The following is a 20,459-nucleotide window of genomic DNA, read 5'->3' on the forward strand; positions in this document are numbered from 1 at the left end:
TCTTTTGCCTGTAAAAAAAAACATACAATACCCAAGCCCCCCAACATTACAACCCACCACCCACATACCCCTAATCTAACCCAAACCCCCCTTAAATAAACCTAACACTAAGCCCCTGAAGATCATCCTACCTTGTCTTCACCTCACCGGGTATCACACCGATCCGTCCAGAAGAGCTCATCCGATGTCCTGATCCAAGCCCAAGCGGGGGGCTGAAGAGGCAGCATCCTGAAGACCTCCACCGCGGAACATCCATCCTGGCCGACGACTGAACGACGAATGACGGTTCCTTTAAATGACGTCATCCAAGATGGCGTCCCTCGAATTCCGATTGGCTGATAGGATTCTATCAGCCAATCGGAATTAAGGTAGGAATATTCTGATTGGCTGATGGAATCAGCCAATCAGAATCAAGTTCAATCCGATTGGCTGATCCGATCAGCCAATCAGATTGAGCTCGCATTCTATTGGCTGTTCCGATCAGCCAATAGAATGCAAGCTCAATCGGAATTCGAAGGACGCCATCATTCGTCGTTCAGTCGTCGGCCAGGATGGTTCCGCGGTGGAGGTCTTCAGGATGCTGCCGCTTCGCTCCGGATGGATGCCGCTTGGATGAAGACTTCAATCGGATGGAAGACCTCTTCTGCCCCGCTTGGATGAAGACTTCAGCCGGATCATGGACCTCTTCAGCCCCCCGCTTGGGCTTGGATCAGGACATCGGAGGAGCTCTTCTGGACAGATCGGTGTGATACCCGGTGAGGTGAAGACAAGGTAGGATGATCTTCAGGGGCTTAGTGTTAGGTTTATTTAAGGGGGGTTTGGGTTAGATTAGGGGTATGTGGGTGGTGGGTTGTAATGTTGGGGGACTTGGGTATTGTATGTTTTTTTTACAGGCAAAAGAGCTGTATTTCTTGGGGCATGCCCCGCAAAGGGCCCTATTCAGGGCTGGTAAGGTAAAAGAGCTTTGAACTTTAGTAATTTAGAATAGGGTAGGGCATTTTTTTATTTTGGGGGGCTTTGTTATTTTATTAGGGGGCTTAGAGTAGGTGTGATTAGTTTAAAATTGTTGTAATATTTTTATTATGTTTGTAAATATTTTTTTATTTTTTGTAACTTAGTTCTTTTTTATTTTTTGTACTTTAGCTAGTTTATTTAATTGTATTTATTTGTAGCAATTGTATTTAATTAATTTATTGATAGTGTAGTGTTAGGTTAATTGTAGATAATTGTAGGTAGTTTATTTAATTAATTTATTGATAGTCTAGTGTTAGGTTTATTTGTAACTTAGGTTAGGATTTCTTTTACAGGTAAATTTGTAATTATTTTAACTATTTTAGCTATTAAATAGTTCTTAACTATTTAATAGCTATTGTACATGGTTAAAATAAATACAAAGTTACCTGTAAAATAAATATTAATCCTAAAATAGCTATAATATAATTATAATTTATATTGTAGCTATATTAGGATTTATTTTACAGGTAAGTATTTAGCTTTAAATAGGAATAATTTATTTAATAAGAGTTAATTAATTTCGTTAGATTTAAATTATATTTAACTTCGGGGGGTGTTAGTGTTAGGGTTAGACTTAGCTTTAGGGGTTAATACATTTATTAGAATAGCGGTGAGCTCCAGTCGGCAGATTAGGGGTTAATGTTTGAAGTTAGGTGTCAGCGATGTTAGGGAGGGCAGATTAGGGGTTAATACTATTTATGATAGGGTTAGTGAGGCGGATTAGGGGTTAATAACTTTATTATAGTAGCGCTCAGGTCCGGTCGGCAGATTAGGGGTTAATAAGTGTAGGCAGGTGGAGGTGACGTTGTGGGGGGCAGATTAGGGCTTAATAAATATAATATAGGGGTCGGCGATGTTAGGGCAGCAGATTAGAGGTACATAGGGATAATGTAAGTAGCGGCGGTTTACGGAGCGGCAGATTAGGGGTTAATAATAATATGCAGGGGTCAGCGATAGCGGGGGCGGCAGATTAGGGGTTAATAAGTGTAAGGTTAGGGGTGTTTAGACTCGGGGTACATGTTAGAGTGTTAAGTGCAGACGTAGGAAGGGTTACCGCATAGGAAACAATGGGGCTGCGTTAGGAGCTGAACGCGGCTTTTTTGCAGGTGTTTGGTTTTTTTTCAGCTCAAACAGCCCCATTGTTTCCTATGGGGGAATCGTGCACGAGCACGTTTTTGAGGCTGGCCGCGTCCGTAAGCAACTCTGGTATCGAGAGTTGAAGCTGCGTTAAAAATGCTCTACGCTCCTTTTTTGGAGCCTAACGCAGCCTTTATGTGGACTCTCAATACCAGAGTTATTTTTATGGTGCGGCCAGAAAAAAGCCGGCGTTAGTTTTTCGGGTCGTTACCGACAAAACTCCAAATCTAGGCCACTGTGTCTTTGCATGAATGTGAGCATTATTAATGCTACAAATATAGATTATGCTCAATATTTTGCTTTTAATTAGTAAAATAAGTTTTCACTAAAGAAGAATCTTACCATAATGAGGGATGATGCTCCAAGCCATAGCTGAAGCATATAGTGCTCCAATCATCCAAAACATGCAAAGCCAGCTCAGATGCTCTCCTCTCTTCTCACGTGCTAGGAATTCAGAAAAATAGGCAAAGACAATGGGGAGGGACCCTCCAATACTGCAAAACACAAAACAACAATGTTAATTAGGAAATGACATTAACAGTGTGCTGTAAGTTAGATAGTGGCATGACAGGTTCTAACTGGCAAAGGTATCCGTACTGGAGGAAGAGGAGATTTTAGTATATTATTTACTCATGTTAGAGACAATCTTCACATTTGTTTTCTGTGGCATTATTAAGTATAGTAAAGAGACATGAAACCCATATTTTTCTTTCTTTCAAGATTCAGACAGAGCATACAATGTTAATAAAAATTCCAATTTGCTTATTATTACATTTGCTTCATTCTCATGGTGTTGTTTTTTGTAGTGTACCTAAGTAAGTAGTGTGCACTTGCCTGCCCTCTATTGTACTTTCAAATGTATAACAATATTATAAGTATTCTTGCAAAACTGCTGCAATATAGTGCTCATGACAAGTGCTTGCTCCCAAGCCTATCTACCTGCTTTTCAGCAAAGGATACCAAGAAAATTATGTACATTTGGCAATTGATAACAGAAATAACCAGGATGATCACCACCACTACAAGAAGTTTCACCCAAGTGCCTGCCCCCTATGGTCATGGACAGGAGAAATTCCAGCAGGGACACTGGAACATGGGTAGATTGAGAGAAGACTCAATCAGCGTAGACCCTTCAAGTCCTGACAATTCAGTAGGGAACTCTAGCAAACTTCAGCACCACTCCAGTGGACAGGGTCTTTTTCCAGACTTGTTTCTAACATCCAGATACTATTATTATTATTATTATCGGTTATTTGTAGAGCGCCAACAGATTCCGCAGCGCTAAAATACTAGTAACTTTCAGTGAAATTAGCTCAGCCCTCAGTGAATATTGCTCATTTAAATGTTTACTCTGAAAAAGCTGAGTTTTATTGAGTGAAATATACTACTAATAAGCAAATATGCAATTCAAATGAAACCAATCAATAGCTTGATGGTCAATTAGTCATTTGGAAAGAGCCAGCGACATTAATCAATTATTGGTCACCAACTTTTGTGTTAAGTACTAGAGCCAATAAGATGAATTCTTGCTAACTAGTCATGTAATTGTATTTTAGGACTGCATTTAATCAGCAGCTGATTACAGCTATCCCCATTCTGTTAGGTTGGCAGCATCTAATTTCTCTGGTACAATACACAAATCACATGCACCTTTGCTATAATAAAAACTTACGAGTTGAAATATCCATGTGAGCAACCCATGTGTTGGGCATTCCTTTTTCTCTTCAATAAAGTCTTAACAGTAAAGATTATTTTCCTCATATGCTAATGTTAATCCTTTTGGTTGGATTTTAGATGAGCATACTTGTAAAAACATTCATTCTGTGCCTATCATAAGTAAAACTGGTGACAGAGATTGCTCAGCAACATGATATGTATGTGGGTTATCCTAAAGCAAGTGGAGTCTCAGTCTGTTATGCACATATCAGTTTTATTATGACCTGGCATGACATGGTACGGGAGATTCATGTGGTTGCTATCAAACACATGGCAGATTTGGTTTTCTTGGTAGTTATACCAGAATTTATGCTTACATAGTCTAAATGATGTGGCATGGATCAGACCCCACTTTTGGAATGGATTTGCAGCAACAACCAAGATATTTTTTGGGGTTTGAAGATCAAGAAAGATTATACCAGTGTTCTTTCTTACCTATGAAAATACTGGTAGCAAAGCTGGGCAGATCTGTCATATTAATATTGTGAAAATGTAACCCTGACTGGAACTTCTGCGGCAGATCACCAACTGACATTTTTAAGTTTGAAAACCCTAGATGAGTGCTAGAGCTTCCATCTCGATCTCTCTGGTGGCATTGCACCCAAAAGGGAATTTTTAGGGACCCTTCATCCCACTACTATTAGACTCAAGCTATTGGTTTTTGCTGATACATAATGTTGCTGAAGGGGATCAAGTGATGTTGTTGGAGATTCCCTCTCCATCCAAGGTGAGAAGTCAGTGGTTACAAACTCACATCCCTGCTTACACAGCTGCCTTTTGAGAGGGAACATTACTTTCCTTTACCTCCAAAGCAAGCCAAGTATATTGCTTTGCATCCCATCTCTCGGAAAATGAATACTAAAATTTCACATCTCTTCTTTAACTGTTGAAGGAAAAGGAACAGTTTAGCTCAACTTCCTATCTAGCCGTTAAAATGTCCATGTCATCACCAATCCTCACATTGGGCATCCATGACACCAGTGACATCCAATGTCTGCACCAGACCTATCTTCTCTGATTTTTTATGTCATCAGCTGCCTATCTAGGGCCCCATCCGATATGCAGTGTCGCCCGCAGAAGCCGGCAACATCAGATTTTGAGCGGGTTTGGTATCACATATACGGTGTAACATAGAAGTTACGCTCGTATATTTCTGCCTTCGCCCATAATTTTTTGGCCCATAGACTGACATACAAAACACGAGTAGTTTGGTATCCAATATCCAGCGCAAGGCCTTACGTGGCAAAAATTGAGAAATCTTACTCCATTTTCACCTCGCCACAAAATGCACCCACCGCAGGCCTTGCGCTGAGTATGGGAGCACCGTAACTCCCTAAAATGCCTGCAAAATAAAACCTAAACACCTAACGCATGCGCAATGTCTATCTACCTGTCAACAGCAATCCCCCACCGCAATACCTAATAAAGTATTTAACCCCTAAACCGCCGCTCCCGGACCCCGCCGCCACCTACATTAAATGTATTACCCCCTAATCTGACCCCCCTACACCGCCGCCACCTATATTAAATATCTTACCCCCTAATCTGACCCCCCTACACCGCCGCCACCTATATTAAATATATTACCTCCTAATCTGACCCCCCTACACCGCCACCACCTACATAAAATATATTACCCCCTAAACCTAAGTCTAACCCTAACACCCCCTAACTTAATTATTATTTAAATAAATCTAAATAATATTAATATTATTAACTAAATTATTCCTATTTAAAACTAAATACTTACCTATAAAATAAACCCTAAGATAGCTACAATATAATTAATAATTACATTGTAGCTATTTTAGGGTTTATATTTATTTTACAGGTAACTTTGTATTTATTTTAACTAGGTACAATAGCTATTAAATAGTTAATAACTATTTAATAGCTACCTAGTTAAAATAATTACAAAATTACCTGTAAAATAAATCCTAATCTAAGTTACAAATACACCTAACACTACACTATCAATAAATTAATTAAATAAACTACAATTATCTAAACTAAAATACAATTAATTAAACTAAACTATATTACAAAAACAAACAAACACTAAATTACAAAAAATAAAAAAATATTACAAGAAGTTTAATCTAATTACACCTAATCTAAGCCCCCTAATAAAATAAAAAAGCCCCCCAAAATAATAAAATTTCCCTACCCTAAACTAAATTACAAATAGCCCTTAAAAGGGCCTTTTGTGGGGCATTGCCCAAAGTAATCAACCCACCACCCACACACCCCTACTCTAAAACCCACCCGATCCCCCTTAAAAAACCTAAGTCTAACCCCCAAGTGGTCCTTACCTGTCCTGAAGACCAGCAGAGAAGGTCCTGTTCCAGACAGTGAAGTCTTCTTCCAAGCGGCGACCTCTTCTTCTTCCAGGAACCAGCCGGAGTGGAGACGTTGAAGACCGATGACCGTGGAGCTGAAGACCGTCGACGCTGGAACTGAAGACCGCGGAGCCATGGAGCGTGGAGGATCCTCTTCATGCGATCTCCGCCGTACACTGAATAGGAATTCAAGGTACGCGATTAAAAATGGCGTCCCTTGAATTCCTATTGGCTGATTTGAGCCTTCAAATTCAAATCAGCCAATCGGATGAGAGCTACTGTAATTCTATTGGCTGATTTGAATAGCCAATAGAATAAGAGCTACTGTAATTCTATGGCTGATTTGAATAGCCAATAGAATGTCAGTAGCTCTTATTCTATTGGCTGGTTCCTGGAAGAAGAAGAGGTCGCCGCTTGGAAGAAGACTTCACCGCCTGGAACAGGACCTTTATCCGCCGGTCTTCAGGACAGGTAAGAAACACGCGGGTTAGACTTAGGTTTTTTTAAGGGGGGATCGGGTGGGTTTTAGAGTAGGGGTGTGTGGGTGGTGGGTTGTAATGTGGGGGGGATTGTTCTTTTTTTACAGGTAAAAGAGCTGATTACTTTGGGGCAATGCCCTGCAAAAGGCCCTTTTAAGGGTTAATAATAGAGCTGATTACTTAGGGGCAATGCCCTGCAAAACGCCCTTTTAAGGGCTATTTGTAATTTAGTTTAAGGTAGGTAAATTTTATTATTTTGGGGGGCTTTTTAATTTTATTAGGGGGCTTAGATTAGGTGTAATTAGATTAAACTTCTTGTAATATTTTTTTATTTTTTGTAATTTAGTGGGGGGGGGGTTGTAATATAGTTTAGTTTATTTAATTGTATTTTAGTTTAGATAATTGTAGTTTATAAAATTAATTTATTGATAGTGTAGTGTTAGGTGTATTTGTAACATAGGTTAGGATTTATTTTACAAGTAATTTTATCATTATTTTAACTAGGTAGCTATTAAATAGTTATTAACTATTTAATAGCTATTGTACCTAGCTAAAATAAATACAAAGTTGCCTGTAAAATAAATATAAATCCTAAAATAGCTACAATGTAATTATTAGTTATATTGTAGCTATCTTTGGGTTTATTTTATAGGTAAGTATTTAGTTTTAAATTTGGAATAATTTAGTTAATAATATTAATATTATTTAGATTTATTTAAATAATAATTAAGTTAGGGGGTGTTAGGGTTAGACTTAGGTTTAGGGGGTAATATATTTAATATAGGTGGCGGCAGTGTAGGGGGGTCAGATTAGGGGTTAATATATTTAATGTAGGTGGCGGCGGTGTAGGGGGGGTCAGATTAGGGGTTAATATATTTAATGTAGGTGGCGGCGGTGTAGGGGGGTCAGATTAGGGGTTAATATATTTAATATAGGTGGCGGCGGTGCAGGGGGGTCAGATTAGGGGTTAATATATTTAATATAGGTGGCGGCGGTGTAGGGGGGTCAGATTAGGGGTTAATATATTTAATGTAGGTGGCGGCGGTGTAGGGGGGTCAGATTAGGGGTTAATATATTTAATGTAGGTGGCGGCGGTGTAGGGGGGTCAGATTAGGGGTTAATATATTTAATATAGGTGGCGGCGGTGCAGGGGGGTCAGATTAGGGGTTAATATATTTAATATAGGTGGCGGCGGTGTAGGGGGGTCAGATTAGGGGGTAATACATTTATTATACGTGGCGGCGAGGTCCAGGAGCGGCGGTTTAGGGGTTAATACTAGGATAGGTTTTTTGCGGTGTGGGCTATGGTGGTTTAGGGGTTAATAATTAGGCTTATTGCATTGTGGGGGGTTGTCAGTCTAGGGGTTAATACATTTATTGTTAGGAGTGAGAGGGGGGATTGCGGATATAGGGGTATACGTGTCGGGCTATTTTTGTTAGACAGTTACGGGAGATTTAAAAGCTTAGTTAGTTTTTTTAGGCGCCGGCAGTTTCTAAAGTGCCGTAAGTCACTGGCGACTCCAGAAATTTGTACTTACGCTTATTTCTGGACATTGCTAGTTTGTTCCGACTTACGGCACTTTAGCAACTGCCGGCGGGGTATATTGGATACCCCGATGTGCGAGGTGAAACTACAGGCGGCGCGGGTTACCTCGCTTGCGCCGAAAACTACGCCGTATATCGGATCGCACCCCTAATGCTTTATATTTCCTCACTATCTAAAGCTCAGCATCTTCAAATTGCCCCAGCTGCTGTCTGTGATACCAAAATTACAAATGCTGTTGAAAATTATGTAATTGCTTCAGCACCCCACTCCTGCAGCTTGTGTACCATGAGTTTGAGATTTATAAAATTGCCCCAAATGCCCTCAAAATAGAGGGCACTATAGTTTTTTATTTTAAAAAAATTTAGCTTTTTTTTTTTAAATAAAAAATAACTGCACTAGGCAGTTTTGGGCCTTTAAAGTTGGAGGGAGTGGGCCTTTACATTGTGGTCTATGGGAACTGTGTGTTCCCTGTAAATATATATGTATGCTTATATATAAATATATATATATATATTTATGTGTTAATATGTGTATAACACATAAATATATATGTACATTATATATTTTAAAATGCTGCTCATCGCTGTGCAAATTACCCCCTTTGCTGCACTAGGTCCTGATGCCGGCTCTGAGATTTATAGGGCTAGATTACAAGTGCAACACTAAATTATTGTGCTCCTGCAAATGTACAAATTTGCCTGTTTGTGGGAGAGCAAAAATTAACCAGCTATTACAAGTGGCTGGTTATTGCTATCGCAACCTTGTGGTGACAATTATCGGTCCAAGAAGTGCCCCAAATGCCCTCAAAATAGAGGGCACTATATATTTTTTTAATTTAAAAAGAAAGTAGCTTTTTTTAAAAAAACATAATTTATGCTTACCTGATAAATTTATTTCTCTTGTAGTGTATCCAGTCCACGGATCATCCATTACTTATGGGATATTAACTCCTCCCCAACAGGAAGTGCAAGAGGATTCACCCAGCAGAGCTGCCATATAGCTCCTCCCCTAATTGCCATTACCAGTCATTCGACCGAAAACATGCAGAGAAAGGAAAACCATAGGGTGCAGTGGTGACTGTAGTTTAATGGAAAAATTACCTGCCTTAAAGTGACAGGGCGGGCCGTGGACTGGATACACTACAAGAGAAATAAATTTATCAGGTAAGCATAAATTATGTTTTCTCTTGTTAAGTGTATCCAGTCCACGGATCATCCATTACTTATGGGATACCAATACCAAAGCTAAAGTACACGGATGACGGGAGGGACAGGCAGGCTCTTTATACGGAAGGAACCACTGCCTGAAGAACCTTTCTCCCAAAAACAGCCTCCGAAGAAGCAAAAGTGTCAAATTTGTAAAATTTGGAAAAAGTATGAAGAGAAGACCAAGTTGCAGCCTTGCAAATCTGTTCAACAGAAGCCTCATTCTTAAAGGCCCAAGTGGAAGCCACAGCTCTAGTAGAATGTGCTGTAATTCTTTCAGGAGGCTGCTGTCCAGCAGTCTCATAGGCTAACCGTATTATGCTACGAAGCCAAAAGGAGAGAGAGGTAGCCGAAGCTTTTTGACCTCTCCTCTGACCAGAATAAACGACAAACAGGGAAGACGTTTTTCGAAAATCCTTAGTTGCCTGTAGATAAAATTTCAGGTCACGGACTACATCTAGATTGTGTAGCAGACGTTCCTTTTTCGAAGAAGGATTAGGACACAAAGATGGAACCACAATCTCTTGATTGATATTCCTGTTAGTGACCACCTTAGGTAGGAACCCAGGTTTAGTACGCAGAACTACCTTGTCTGAATGAAAAATCAGATAAGGAGAATCACAATGTAAGGCAGATAACTCAGAGACTCTTCGAGCCGAGGAAATCGCCATTAAAAACAGAACTTTCCAAGATAACAACTTGATATCAATGGAATGAAGGGGTTCAAACGGAACCCCCTGTAAAACATTAAGAACTAAGTTCAAACTCCATGGTGGAGCAACAGTTTTAAACACAGGCTTGATCCTAGCTAAAGCCTGACAAAAAGCTTGAACGTCCGGAACTTCTGACAGACGTTTGTGTAAAAGAATGGACAGAGCTGAAATCTGTCCCTTTAAGGAACTAGCGGATAAACCCTTTTCTAAACCTTCTTGTAGAAAAGACAATATCCTCGGAATCCTAACCTTACTCCATGAGTAACTCTTGGATTCGCACCAATATAAGTATTTGCGCCATATCTTATGGTAAATCTTTCTGGTAACAGGCTTCCTAGCCTGTATTAAGGTATCAATAACTGACTCAGAAAAACCACGTTTTGATAAAATCAAGCGTTCAATTTCCAAGCAGTCAGCTTCAGAGAAATTAGATTTTGATGTTTGAAGGGACCCTGGATCAGAAGGTCCTGTTTCAGAGGTAGCGACCAAGGTGGACAGGATGACATGTCCACTAGATCTGCATACCAAGTCCTGCGTGGCCATGCAGGCGCTATTAGAATCACTGATGCTCTCTCCTGTTTGATTCTGGCAATCAATCGAGGAAGCATCGGGAAGGGTGGAAACACATAAGCCATCCCGAAGGTCCAAGGTGCTGTCAAAGCATCTATCAGAACCGCTCCCGGATCACTGGATCTGGACCCGTAACGAGGAAGCTTGGCGTTCTGTCAAGACGCCATGAGATCTATCTCTGGTTTGCCCCAACGTCGAAGTATTTGGGCAAAGACCTCCGGATGAAGTTCCCACTCCCCCGGATGAAAAGTCTGACGACTTAAGAAATCCGCCTCCCAGTTCTCCACTCCCGGGATGTGGATTGCTGACAGGTGGCAAGAGTGAGACTCTGCCCAGCGAATTATCTTTGATACTTCCATCATTGCTAGGGAGCTTCTTGTCCCTCCCTGATGGTTGATGTAAGCTACAGTCGTGATGTTGTCCGACTGAAACCTGATGAACCCCCGAGTTGTTAACTGGGGCCAAGCCAGAAGGGCATTGAGAACTGCTCTCAATTCCAGAATGTTTATTGGTAGGAGACTCTCCTCCTGATTCCATTGTCCCTGAGCCTTCAGAGAATTCCAGACAGTGCCCCAACCTAGTAGGCTGGCGTCTGTTGTTACAATTGTCCAGTCCGGCCTGCTGAATGGCATCCCCCTGGACAGATGTGGCCGAGAAAGCCACCATAGAAGAGAATTTCTGGTCTCTTGATCCAGATTCAGAGTAGGGGACAAGTCTGAGTAATCCCCATTCCACTGACTTAGCATGCACAATTGCAGCGGTCTGAGATGTAGGCGTGCAAAGGGTACTATGTCCATTGCTGCTACCATTAAGCCGATCACCTCCATGTATTGAGCTACTGACGGGTGTTGAATGGAATGAAGGACACGGCATGCATTTTGAAGCTTTGTTAACCTGTCTTCTGTCAGGTAAATCTTCATTTCTACAGAATCTATAAGAGTCCCCAAGAAGGGAACTCTTGTGAGTGGAAAGAGAGAACTCTTCTTTTCGTTCACCTTCCATCCATGCGACCTTAGAAATGCCAGTACTAACTCTGTATGAGACTTGGCAGTTTGAAAGCTTGAAGCTTGTATCAGAATGTCGTCTAGGTACGGAGCTACCGCAATTCCTCGCGGTCTTAGTACCGCCAGAAGAGCACCCAGAACCTTTGTGAAGATTCTCGGAGCCGTAGCCAATCCGAATGGAAGAGCTACAAACTGGTAATGCCTGTCTAGAAAGGCAAACCTTAGATACCGGTAATGATCTTTGTGAATCGGTATGTGAAGGTAAGCATCCTTTAAATCCACTGTGGTCATGTACTGACCCTTTTGGATCATGGGTAAAAATGTCCGAATAGTTTCCATTTTGAACGATGGAACTCTTAGGAATTTGTTTAGGATCTTTAAATCCAAGATTGGCCTGAAAGTTCCCTCTTTTTTGGGAACCACAAACAGATTTGAGTAAAACCCTTGTCCTTGTTCCGACCGCGGAACCGGATGGATCACTCCCATTAATAAAAGATATTGTACGCAGCGTAGAAACGCCTCTTTCTTTATTTGGTTTGTTGACAACCTTGACAGATGAAATCTCCCTCTTGGGGGAGAGAATTTGAAGTCTAGAAGGTATCCCTGAGATATGATCTCTAACGCCCAGGGATCCTGGACATCTCTTGCCCAAGCCTGGGCGAAGAGAGAAAGTCTGCCCCCCACTAGATCCGTTCCCGGATCGGGGGCCCTCGATTCATGCTGTCTTAGGGGCAGCAGCAGGTTTCCTGGCCTGCTTGCCCTTGTTCCAGGACTGGTTAGGTCTCCAGCCTTGTCTGTAGCGAGCAACAGCTCCTTCCTGTTTTGGTGCAGAGGAAGTTGATGCTGCTCCTGCTTTGAAATTACGAAAGGAATGAAAATTAGACTGTCTAGCCTTAGGTTTGGCTCTGTCTTGAGGCAGGGCATGGCCTTTACCTCCTGTAATGTCAGCGATAATTTCTTTCAACCCGGGCCCGAATAAGGTCTGCCCTTTGAAAGGTATATTAAGCAATTTAGATTTAGAAGTAACGTCAGCTGACCAGGATTTTAGCCACAGTGCTCTGCGTGCCTGAATGGCGAATCCGGAATTCTTAGCCGTAAGTTTAGTTAAATGTACTACGGCATCTGAAATAAATGAGTTAGCTAACTTAAGGGCTTTAAGCTTGTGTGTAATCTCATCTAATGGAGCTGATTCAAGTGTCTCTTCCAGAGACTCAAACCAAAATGCTGCTGCAGCCGTGACAGGCGCAATGCATGCAAGAGGTTGCAATATAAAACCTTGTTGAACAAACATTTTCTTAAGGTAACCCTCTAACTTTTTATCCATTGGATCTGAAAAGGCACAGCTATCCTCCACCGGGATAGTGGTACGCTTAGCTAAAGTAGAAACTGCTCCCTCCACCTTAGGGACCGTTTGCCATAAGTCCCGTGTGGTGGCGTCTATTGGAAACATCTTTCTAAATATCGGAGGGGGTGAGAACGGCACACTGGGTCTATCCCACTCCTTAGTAACAATTTCAGTAAGTCTCTTAGGTATAGGAAAAACGTCAGTACTCGCCGGGTACCGCAAAATATTTATCCAACCTACACATTTTCTCTGGTATTGCAACTGTGTTACAATCATTCAGAGCCGCTAACACCTCCCCTAGTAATACACAGAGGTTTTCCAGCTTAAATTTAAAATTTGAAATATCTGAATCCAGTTTGTTTGGATCAGAACCGTCACCCGCAGAATGAAGCTCTCCGTCCTCATGTTCTGCAAATTGTGACGCAGTGTCTGACATGGCCCTAATATTATCAGCGCACTCTGTTCTCACCCCAGAGTGATCACGCTTACCTCTTAGTTCTGGTAATTTAGCCAAAACTTCAGTCATAACAGTAGCCATATCCTGTAATGTGATTTGTAATGGCCGCCCAGATGTACTCGGCGCTACAATATCACGCACCTCCCGAGCGGGAGATGCAGGTACTGACACGTGAGGCGAGTTAGTCGGCATAACTCTCCCCTCGTTGTTTGGTGAAATATGTTCAATTTGTACAGATTGACTTTTATTTAAAGTAGCATCAATACAGTTAGTACATACATTTCTATTGGGCTCCACTTTGGCTTTAGCACATATAGCACAGATATCTTCCTCTGAATCAGACATGTTTAACACACTAGCAAATAAACTAGCAACTTGGAAATACTTTTCAAGTAATTTACTATAATATGAAAACGTACTGTGCCTATAAGAAGCACAGAAAAAGTTATGACAGTTGAAAATTAATAAACTGAAAAGTTATAGCATCAAATCTTTGTAAAAAACACAATTTTAGCAAAGGATTGCTCCCATTAGCAAAGGATAACTAACCCTGATAGCAGAAAAAAAATACAGAAATAAACGTTTTTTTTATCACAGTCAACTACAATCTCACAGCTCTGCTGTGAGTGATTACCTCCCTCAAAACAAGTTTTGAAGACCCCTGAGTTCTGTAGAGATGAACCAGATCATGCAGGGAAGACAATAAACTTCTGACTGAATTTTTTGATGCGTAGCAAAAGTGCCAAAAAAGGCCCCTCCCCCTCACACATAACAGTGAGAGAGATCAGTAAACTGTCATAAATTAAATAAAACGACTGCCAAGTGGAAAAAAATAGTGCCCAAAACATTTTTTCACCCAGTACCTCAGAAAATTAAACGATTTTACATGCCAGCAAAAAACGTTTAACATTAATAAATTGAGTGTTATTAAAAAGCCTGTTGCTAGTCCCTGCAAATTAGGCTAAAGTTTTATGCATACAGTATAATTCCAGTGAAGTGCCATTCCCCAGAATACTGAAGTGTAAAATATACATACATGACAGCCTGATACCAGTTGCTGCTACTGCATTTAAGGCTGAGTTTACATTATATCGGTATGGCAGAATTTTCTCATCAATTCCATTGTCAGAAAATAATAAGCTGCTACATACCTCTTTGCAGATTAATCTGCCCGCTGTCCCCTGATCTGAAGTTTACCTCTCCTCAGATGGCCGAGAAACAGCAATATGATCTTAACTACTCCGGCTAAAATCATAGAAAAACTCAGGTAGATTCTTCTTCAAATTCTACCAGAGAAGGAATAACACACTCCGGTGCTATTATAAAATAACAAACTTTTGATTGAAGGTATGAAACTAAGTATAATCACCACAGTCCTCTCACACATCCTATCTATTCGTTGGGTGCAAGAGAATGACTGGTAATGGCAGTTAGGGGAGGAGCTATATGGCAGCTCTGCTGGGTGAATCCTCTTGCACTTCCTGTTGGGGAGGAGTTAATATCCCATAAGTAATGGATGATCCGTGGACTGGATACACTTAACAAGAGAAATAACTGCACTAGGCAGTTTTGGGGCTTTAAACTTGGAAGGTTGGGGTCTTTACATTGTGGTCTATGGGAACTGTGTGCTTCCAGTAAATATATATAGTATATATATATATATCATCAGAAAAGAGGAGGCACTCACTGGGTCTTGTCCATAAAGAAATGGTCTTTAATAAATACTTATTTACTTATTAAAGACCATCGGCTAGATTACGAGTTGTGCGTTAGGGTAAAAAAGCAGCGTTAAGAGGTCCTAACTCCTCTTTTTCCCTACCACTGCTATTATGAGTCTTGAAGGTTTAGGGACACCGCAAACTTCTTTGGCCTTACCGCAAAACGACTTACGTAAACTTAGTAATGTCTTTTTTCTATGGTACTTCCATAGCGCCGGTATTACAAGTCTGTCCTGGGAGGCCAAAAAGTGAGCAGTACACCCTACCCTGTCAAGATCCGTAACAAATTCTAAAGTTAGTAGTTAAGAGTTTTATGGTACAACGCCATAACATAAAACTCATAACTAAAGTGCTAAAAAGTACACTAACACCCACAAACTATCTGTTAACCCCTAAACCAAGGCCCTCCTGAATCGCAAACACTATAATAAAATGATTTAACCCCTAATCTGCCGCTCCGGACACCGCCGCCACCTACATTATATGTATTAACCCCTAATATGCTGCCCCCAACATCGCCGACACCTACATTATATTTATTAACCCCTAATCTGCCGCCCCAACGTCGCCGACACCTACATTATATTTATTAACCCCTAATCTGCCGCCCCAACGTCGCCGCCACTATATTAAAGTTATTAACCCCTAAATCTAAGTCTAACCCTAACACCCCCTAACTTAAATATAATTTAAATAAATCTAAAGAAAATTACTATCATTAACTACATTATTCCTATTTAAAACTAAATACTTACCTATAAAATAAACCCTATACTAATAGTAACTTTGTAGCTAGCTTAGGATTTATTTATTTTTATTATTTTTTTTATTTATTTTTTAAATAATCTTTTATTGAGGTTTTGCAAGAAAAAATAAAATAAAATGTACAATGAATGGTGCATATTGCAAATAACAACAGCCTGTCATAGGGCACAATACAATGCAATTTTTAACAAGAAAAAAATTAACAGACATAAGAAATATCACAACATTAACTGAAACCTCCATTTTATGTATACAATAGTTTCTATGAATGACTAGTTATCTGGCCCCTTATGGGCTCTTTAATATAGATAAAATAAATGCTGGGGTACAGTAGTCATGGCGAAGACCCTATTAGGCCTAATGACACTTTCAGGGTGTTTTTTCAGCGGGTAAGCACTGCTTGAAATGGAATGGTCATGTATGGACCATGGGTGACCAACATCCGATATATAACAGTATAAAGTGAGATGATATGATATAAACTGGGATGTGTGTGTGTGTGTGGGGGGGGGGGGTTATCATCTGAAGTAGAACAGTTTACCTGAGATGGGAAGAGCAACCTTAGTGGAACTTGATTGAGCTAAGACTAAGATAAATGGGCTAGTTTGACAAATATTTCCATTCATACACTTACATATATATATATATATATAAATAAACATGAATATCATATGCAAATAGCATTACGTAGTAGGTACTACTTTAGAGTGTCGTAATTATATAAATGAATAAGGTAGAATGTTGATGGCACTAGCAGTAATAGTTTATCAGGAATATAGTATGAAATAAATATGAAGCATGAGCCTAAGTAATATTGCCTCAACCTATTGATTAGATTCCATCCCTCCCTCGCCGGCTGAGGGTAGGGAAGGAGCTTTGGATATTCCAAACACCGATAAGGCATCCATAAAATGAGTAACTGTATAAACCAGATCGCCATCAACTACAATAACAGTGGTTGATTGTGTATGAAATGGGATCAATAGTATCAAAACTGTATAGAATTGAAATACAGTAAAGGCATTAGTAGTATACTTTAAGTTTATACTATAATCCAAGAGGATTTTTGTTATATTTTAGCTTGTACATGGGTTGCCATTACCAAGGTAGGAGGTAAATAAGATTGGCTAGTGCTAATAGTTATACTAGATGATCTTTATTTAACATTATTAAACATATTGGCTAAACACAACTTGATACCATATCAAGGATCTATCAGATTAAGGCTCAGATGGTATACCAAACTGACACATTGTCAGGGTAAGTTATACATGTACTAAAATAACATAAGGCTACTGTGATATAGCCTTCAAATGCTACAGCAATGGACTGGGCTATGGATATTTAAAGGGACACTGAACCCAATTTTTTTTGTATCATGATTCAGATAGAGCATGCAATTTTAAGCAACTTTCTAATTTACTCCTATTATCAAATTCTTTTCATTCTCTTGGTATCTTTATTTGAAATGCAAGAATGTAAGTTTTTTTGGTGAACAACCTCTTTTGTTCTTGCTGATTGGTGGGTAAATTCACCCACCAATAAACAAGTGCTTTCCATGGTTCTGAAACAAAAAAATAGCTTAGATGCCTTCTTTTTCAAATAAAGAAAGCAAGAGAACGAAGAAAAATTGATAATAGGAGTAAATTAGAAAGTTGTTTAAAACTGCATGCTCTATCTGAATCATGAAAAAAAAAATTGGGTTCAGTGTCCCTTTAACTACAATATCTAGTCCTATGAGTAGTCCCACACATAGTTTAATATTAATATAATTAGTAACACACATCGCTTAATCTTAAGATCAGGGAGGAGAGATCATCAGATACCAAACCACACCTTACATTATAAAACTGGAGAACATGTCTAAATGTATTAGGTCATTCACAGAGCTATAAACACATGCCATCTACAATAAGTTATGAAATTGCTCAAACATAAACCTGATATTTACAAAAGACTTGCAACAGTAATTGTATATCAGGATAGCTCCAACGTATAATAATATGTATTATGAGTCTCAGTCTAGGAGCAAGGGAGAAATAAAAATAAAAACAAAGAGACCTATTGATACAGGCAATAAGGTTTGAGGTAACATGAGAGTATGTCACCTAGAAAGTACAAATCACCCCACTCCCTGCCTCGAGAGGAGCCCCACGTTCAGTGTGGTATATGGGATGAACATACTAGAGGGTGATGATGGACGTACAACAGTTCTAAAAGTCCCCGCAGGTATTGGGTCAGATCCTCCAATGGATTGATCACGCAGAGCTTGTGTATGGGAGATCGGTACAGTTAAATGTGACGAGCTAAGTAGAAGCACGTATGCTTGTGTCCTGGCAGTCCCCGCCAATATCTCCCTGCTCACGAATGTGTCGGTGATGTAACCGGACCGCAGATCCTCTGTTATAGACGGTTGTCTCTGAGGTTCACCCTGAGTCCCTACCGTCTCTCTAGCGTGGGTGTCCTGTGGGTGCAGTGTACTTGGCTCATTCAAGGGATGACGCTGGGGCCCTTCAGCATCACCCTGAGTAAGTGGGAGATCCCTGTAGCTAGCGTGAGAGACTGCAGTGGGAGCTACAGCTGAGAGGGAAGTGCCCGTGGTTCTCAAGATGGAGATATAGGTCGCGTGGTGATGATCCATGCAAGAGCTCAAATCCCCCAGCAGAAGGGCAGCTAGCTCCATAATAGAACACCGGGTAGGTGTTGAGTGTGACTTAGTTTGAGGTGTGGTGCAGCAACTGCAGATGGGATATGTAGCCCCCTCCATGACATATACGGCAGATGACAGTCCGTGCCCTGACCTAAGGTATGTATAAATCAATACAGTCCAAAACACAACCATCTAGTGCCCTAGACTGTCGATCAACAGAGCAGGTAGAGTAACTGCAACACAAGGATAGTTTGATGAGTCCCGTCTGCATAAGATTTCAGAAGGCCATCTGCGCCTCACACAGTCCTCACTATCTGGAGGATTAGCGATGTGGTACTTCATTAAAGTATTGGACGATCCAGAAGAATTGAATATTTTTACAAAGGATAAATCACATTTTATAAAGTTTTAAGTCCGGAGCTCCTGAGCAATGCATCCTGTTGCTTTGACGGTTGACTCCGCCCCCAGGATTTATTTTTATTTTACAGGCAAGTTTGTATTTATTTTAACTAGGTAGAATAGTTATTAAATAATTATTAACTATTTAATAACAACCTAGCTAAAATAAATACAAAAGTACCTGTAAAATAAAACCTAACCTAAGTTACACTAACACCTAACACTACACTATAATTAAATAAATTAAATAAATTAACAACAATTAAATCAATTAAATTAAATTAGCTAAAGTACAAAAAAAACCACTAAATTACAGAAAATAATAAACAAATTACAAGATATTTAACCTAATTACTCCTAATCTAATAGCCCTATCAAAATAAAAAAAGCCGGGGGGCGGGTCCGAACACCGACCAAGATTGCTGCTTTTAACTTTAGCTGAATTCGGGAGCTGATAGATACGTTGCCTATCGCTTCTCAAGCATATAATCCAAGCCTGGAATTACAATTGTCCTGTAGATTAGTATCTGAAGAACGGATTAATATGTTTTTAACTCTGAATTCCAGCCAAGCAGACCGGAATAGATGAGGAATGCAACGGAGGCCTAGTAACGGACCTGGCTCCACATTTACCCTCCCCGAGTCCTGATATGTCAGGAATAACAGCCGTATGTGCTTTTCCGATCTATTAATATGTAGCTGATGAAACGCTATGCAAATAACTTCTGTCTTTTTCACCCATGAACCTAAGTATATGTAGGTAACGGTGCTACTACGGAGTGAGATACGCATTAACTTTATTGTCACCCAGATACTTCAATACTACCCACAATATCCTGTGGTATATACAAGAGATCAACTGCTCCAGCATGGAGCCGGCTATATGGCTTGCGGATGAGCCGTGTAGCCTCTTTGATACTTTACAAGCTGAATGTATAGAACAGTTGGCATTTACTAAACTCGAGGTCAACAAGGATGGTCTACAAACAGCCCCTTCTCTAATGACAGAGGGTGGATGTGGCGCTCTGGGGCCCCAGCGTCAGCTGCCTACACTCTATAACGGCACACAAATACAAGGAGAGGGGGACATATGTCTGTCTGAGCGGATCGATATTTCTAAGTATGCCGCCTTTACAAGTAAAGAAAAGGTCGATAGGGCTGACCAGAGAGATGGCGCTGACCAAATGGCGCTAAATGACACTTTCGCTTCTGACAGGGGAAATGGATTCAAGCACCTCATGCCGCTCAGCTCACAAATCCATACATTTGATAGTCATGTTGAAGCAAGCTCAGTTATGTAACCCACCTGCTAGGGTCAAAGCCCCGAGAGGTGAACGGACACTGGGATTAAAACTTTCCTCCTATAACCTGACACAATCCACGCAGTTCAACACTGGGGTAAG

At 40.4% G+C, this 20,459-nt stretch overlaps 1 protein-coding gene across 1 annotated transcript in view; it reads right to left on the reverse strand.

Moving 5' to 3' along the window:
* The window catches only part of SV2B (synaptic vesicle glycoprotein 2B), a 136,166-nt gene that overhangs the window by 39,869 nt on the left and 75,838 nt on the right, over nt 1–20,459 (reverse strand). Inside the window, exon 3 of the mRNA XM_053719916.1 lies at nt 2,494–2,645. Coding sequence (XP_053575891.1) covers nt 2,494–2,645 — 152 coding nt within the window. The remainder of the gene's footprint in view (nt 1–2,493; nt 2,646–20,459) is intronic.

This window comes from Bombina bombina, chromosome 6 (genome assembly GCF_027579735.1).
Source record: "Bombina bombina isolate aBomBom1 chromosome 6, aBomBom1.pri, whole genome shotgun sequence".
NCBI classification, from domain to species: Eukaryota; Metazoa; Chordata; class Amphibia; order Anura; family Bombinatoridae; genus Bombina; species Bombina bombina.